The sequence below is a fragment of the Cherax quadricarinatus genome, chromosome 34 (assembly GCF_038502225.1).
Source record: "Cherax quadricarinatus isolate ZL_2023a chromosome 34, ASM3850222v1, whole genome shotgun sequence".
Lineage (NCBI taxonomy): Eukaryota > Metazoa > Arthropoda > Malacostraca > Decapoda > Parastacidae > Cherax > Cherax quadricarinatus.
Window position 1 is genome coordinate 18,219,419 of NC_091325.1, and position 3,209 is coordinate 18,222,627.

Below are 3,209 nucleotides of genomic sequence, written 5' to 3' on the forward strand. Positions count from 1 at the left end.
CTAACTATCGGAGACCGCGTGGCTCGAGCTATCGTCTACTTCGTGGCCATGGTGTGGCTTTTTATTGGTGTGTCCATCATAGCTGATCGTTTCATGGGTTCCATTGAAATGATCACTTCACAAGAGAAGGAAGTTACCGTGAAAAAACCAAATGGTGAGACGCAGATCATCGTAGTACAAGTATGGAACGAAACTGTAGCCAACCTCACCCTCATGGCTCTGGGTTCCTCGGCTCCCGAAATTTTGCTGTCTGTTGTTGAAATGTTTGCCACAAACTTCGAAGCTGGAGACCTCGGTCCCGGAACCATTGTCGGTTCCGCTGCTTTTAATCTGTTTGTCATCATCGGTATTTGCGTTTATGTAATTCCTGATGGAGAGGTGAGACACATCAAGCATCTTCGAGTGTTCTTCGTTACAGCCTTCTTCTCCATATTTGCTTATATCTGGCTATATTTAATTCTTGCTGAAATCTCATACGGTATTGTGGAGTTCTGGGAAGCTTTTCTGACTTTCCTTTTCTTCCCCATTACCGTTGTTCTTGCCTATATCGCTGATCGTCGTCTTCTGTTCTACAAATATATGACAAAAGAATACCGTATGGGAAAGCGTGGAGTTATTATCGAAGTAGAAGGCGCTGATGTCGAGTTAGGCAAGAAGGATGAAGGAGGGCCACTGTATGACGAAAATGTGGACGAGTCTGTTAGGGAATTTGAGGAACATCGAAAAGAATATATGGCAGTCATCCGTGAGCTTCGTCAAAAACATCCTAACATCGCCATGGAAAACCTAGAATCTATGGCCCGCGAGGAAATTATTAACCGAGGTCCCAAGTCTCGCGCCTTCTACCGTATTCAGGCCACAAGGAAGCTGACCGGCGGAGGTAACATCATGAAGAAAGCAAGGGAGGAAGTTAAGGTGGGTAAAGATGATGAAGGACTAGACAAGAAAGACGAAGACATTATCCGCATTTTCTTCGATCCTGGCCATTACACTGTAATGGAAAACGTGGGTACCTTCGAAGCAACAGTTGTCCGAGAAGGAGGAGACCTCAATACCACCGTTCTTGTTGACTACAAAACTGAAGATGGCACTGCAAACGCTGGTGGCGATTACGTGGCTGCCGAAGGCACTCTGGTATTCCTGCCTGGCGAAACCCAGAAGAACTTTAATCTTGAAGTTATTGACGACGAAGTCTTCGAGGAGGATGAACACTTCTACGTTCGACTCTCCAACATGCGCCTGGGTTCTCCTGACGGTACTGCTGTGACCCACGCCATCAATGGTGCTGCTGGCCAACCCAAAGAACCCGTCAAGATGGAACTGGCAGCTCCATATGTTGCTACTATTATGATCCTCGACGATGATCACGGTGGCATCTTCAACGTCAGCGAGAAAGACGTAGAAATTGTGGAGACCATTGGCACATACGAACTGAAGATTGTGCGTTGGTCTGGTGCCCGAGGCCGAGTAACTGTGCCTTACAAGACTGAGGACGGTACAGCCAAGGCCGGAAAGGACTACGAGGCAACGGAAGGCGAACTTGTCTTTGAAAACAACGAAACTGAGTAAGTAACAGAATTTCTTTTTCGTTTTACTCACAACTTCTCCAGATTACAGGAATTTGTAACTGAGTGGGACAACCAGAGCACTAAACCCGACTTCTCCGACAAAAAATTGGGTGTAGGTTTCTGGGCTATCTGGTGGCAAGAATATGATTCAGTTTGCGATTTCTGATACAGTACAATACAAGGACACTGTACACTGCGCGGGCGGACTGACACACAGACAGACAGACAGACACACACACACACACACACACACACACACACACACACACACACACACTAGAAAAGCGGGGACTACACAGACGAGGAATTTCCTATATGAGGTTCAGTGGGAAAGAGAACTGGTGGGAAAAGTAGTAAATGAAATAACGGACTATGTGACAACAAAATGCAAGGAGGTAAAGGAAAGGTTCGTATCCAGGGCCAACAGAAATAATAGGAAGACCAGAACGAGCTCTTGGTTCGCCTAAATGTGTAGAGAGGCCAAAACTAAGAGTGCTAGAGAAAGGAAAAATAATAGAAGGCAAAAGATCCAAGAAAATAAAGAGATTAGTCGAAGAGCCTGAAAGGAATATTCACAGATAAGGAGGGAGGCCCATCGGCAATGCGAAAACGACATAGCATCGAAAGCCAAGTCTGACCCAAACCTGTTGTTCAGCCACGTCAGGAAGAAAAGAATAATCAAAAACCAGGTAATCAAGCTTAAGAAGGAAGGAGGAGAGTTCACAAGATACGACCGAGAAGTATGTGAAGAGCTCAACACGATATTTAAGACAGAAAGGACTCCAGAATGCAAGAATTGTACGGTACACCAAGAAGTGCTGGACACAATACATACAACCGAGGAGGAGGTGAAGAGTCAGGTGTGACCGTGGGTCTTGAGAGAGAGATCACTGGCATTGTGTGGCACTAACAACGATCTTCAACACATCCATCGAAACAGGGCGACTACCTGAGGTGTGGAAGACAGCAAATGTAGCTCCAGTTTATAAGGAGACAAACACGCGGAATTAAACTGACTATGCATGCCACTGACATTCATAGTATGCAAAGTCGTGGTGAAGATTATCAGAAGAGTGGTGGAGCACCTAGAAAGGAACAAGTTTATACTTGACAACCAGCACAGTTTCAGGGAAGGGAAATCCTGTGTCATAGACCTACTGGAGTTTTATAACTAGGTGACGGAAGTAAGATGAAAGGGAAAGAAAGAGAGAGAGAGAGAGAGGGTAGACTGCATTTTCTTGGACTGCAGAAAGGCTTTAGACAGTTCCATACAAGAGATTAGTGCAAAATTTAGAGGATCAGGCACGTATAACAAGAAAAGCACTGCAATAGATCAGAGAATACCTGACAAGGAGGCAACAACGAGTCATAGTACGCGACAAAGTGTCAGAATGGGCTTCTGTGTCGAGAAGGGTTCCACAGGTGTCAGTCCTAGGGCTGGTGCTGTTTCTGGTATATGTGAATGACGTGACGGAAGTGATACACTCAGAATTGTCTCTGTTTGTAAACGATTTGATGCTACAGAGGAGAATTAAATTAGATGAGAATCAGGCAGGACTACAAAGGGATCTGGACAGGCTGCAAGCCTGGTTTAGCAACTGGCTCCTGGAGTTTAACGCTACCAAGTGCAAAGCCATGAAG

The 3,209-nt window shown here is 45.5% G+C and overlaps 1 protein-coding gene across 1 annotated transcript; it reads left to right on the forward strand.

Annotated features, from left to right (window-relative positions):
- The first annotated feature begins 6 nt into the window (after positions 1-6).
- On the forward strand, positions 7-1,591 carry LOC128705967 (sodium/calcium exchanger Calx-like). The gene has a single exon (XM_070091204.1). It carries the CDS (start codon positions 49-51, stop codon positions 1,567-1,569), a length of 1,521 nt encoding a protein of 506 aa, XP_069947305.1. The 5' UTR covers positions 7-48; the 3' UTR covers positions 1,570-1,591.
- Positions 1,592-3,209: the final 1,618 nt, after the last annotated feature.

What these genes read in the sequence shown, in the direction of transcription:
- LOC128705967 (XM_070091204.1), top strand. Translation starts at nt 49, where the DNA reads ATGGTGTGGCTTTTTATTGGTGTGTCCATCATAGCTGATCGTTTCATG.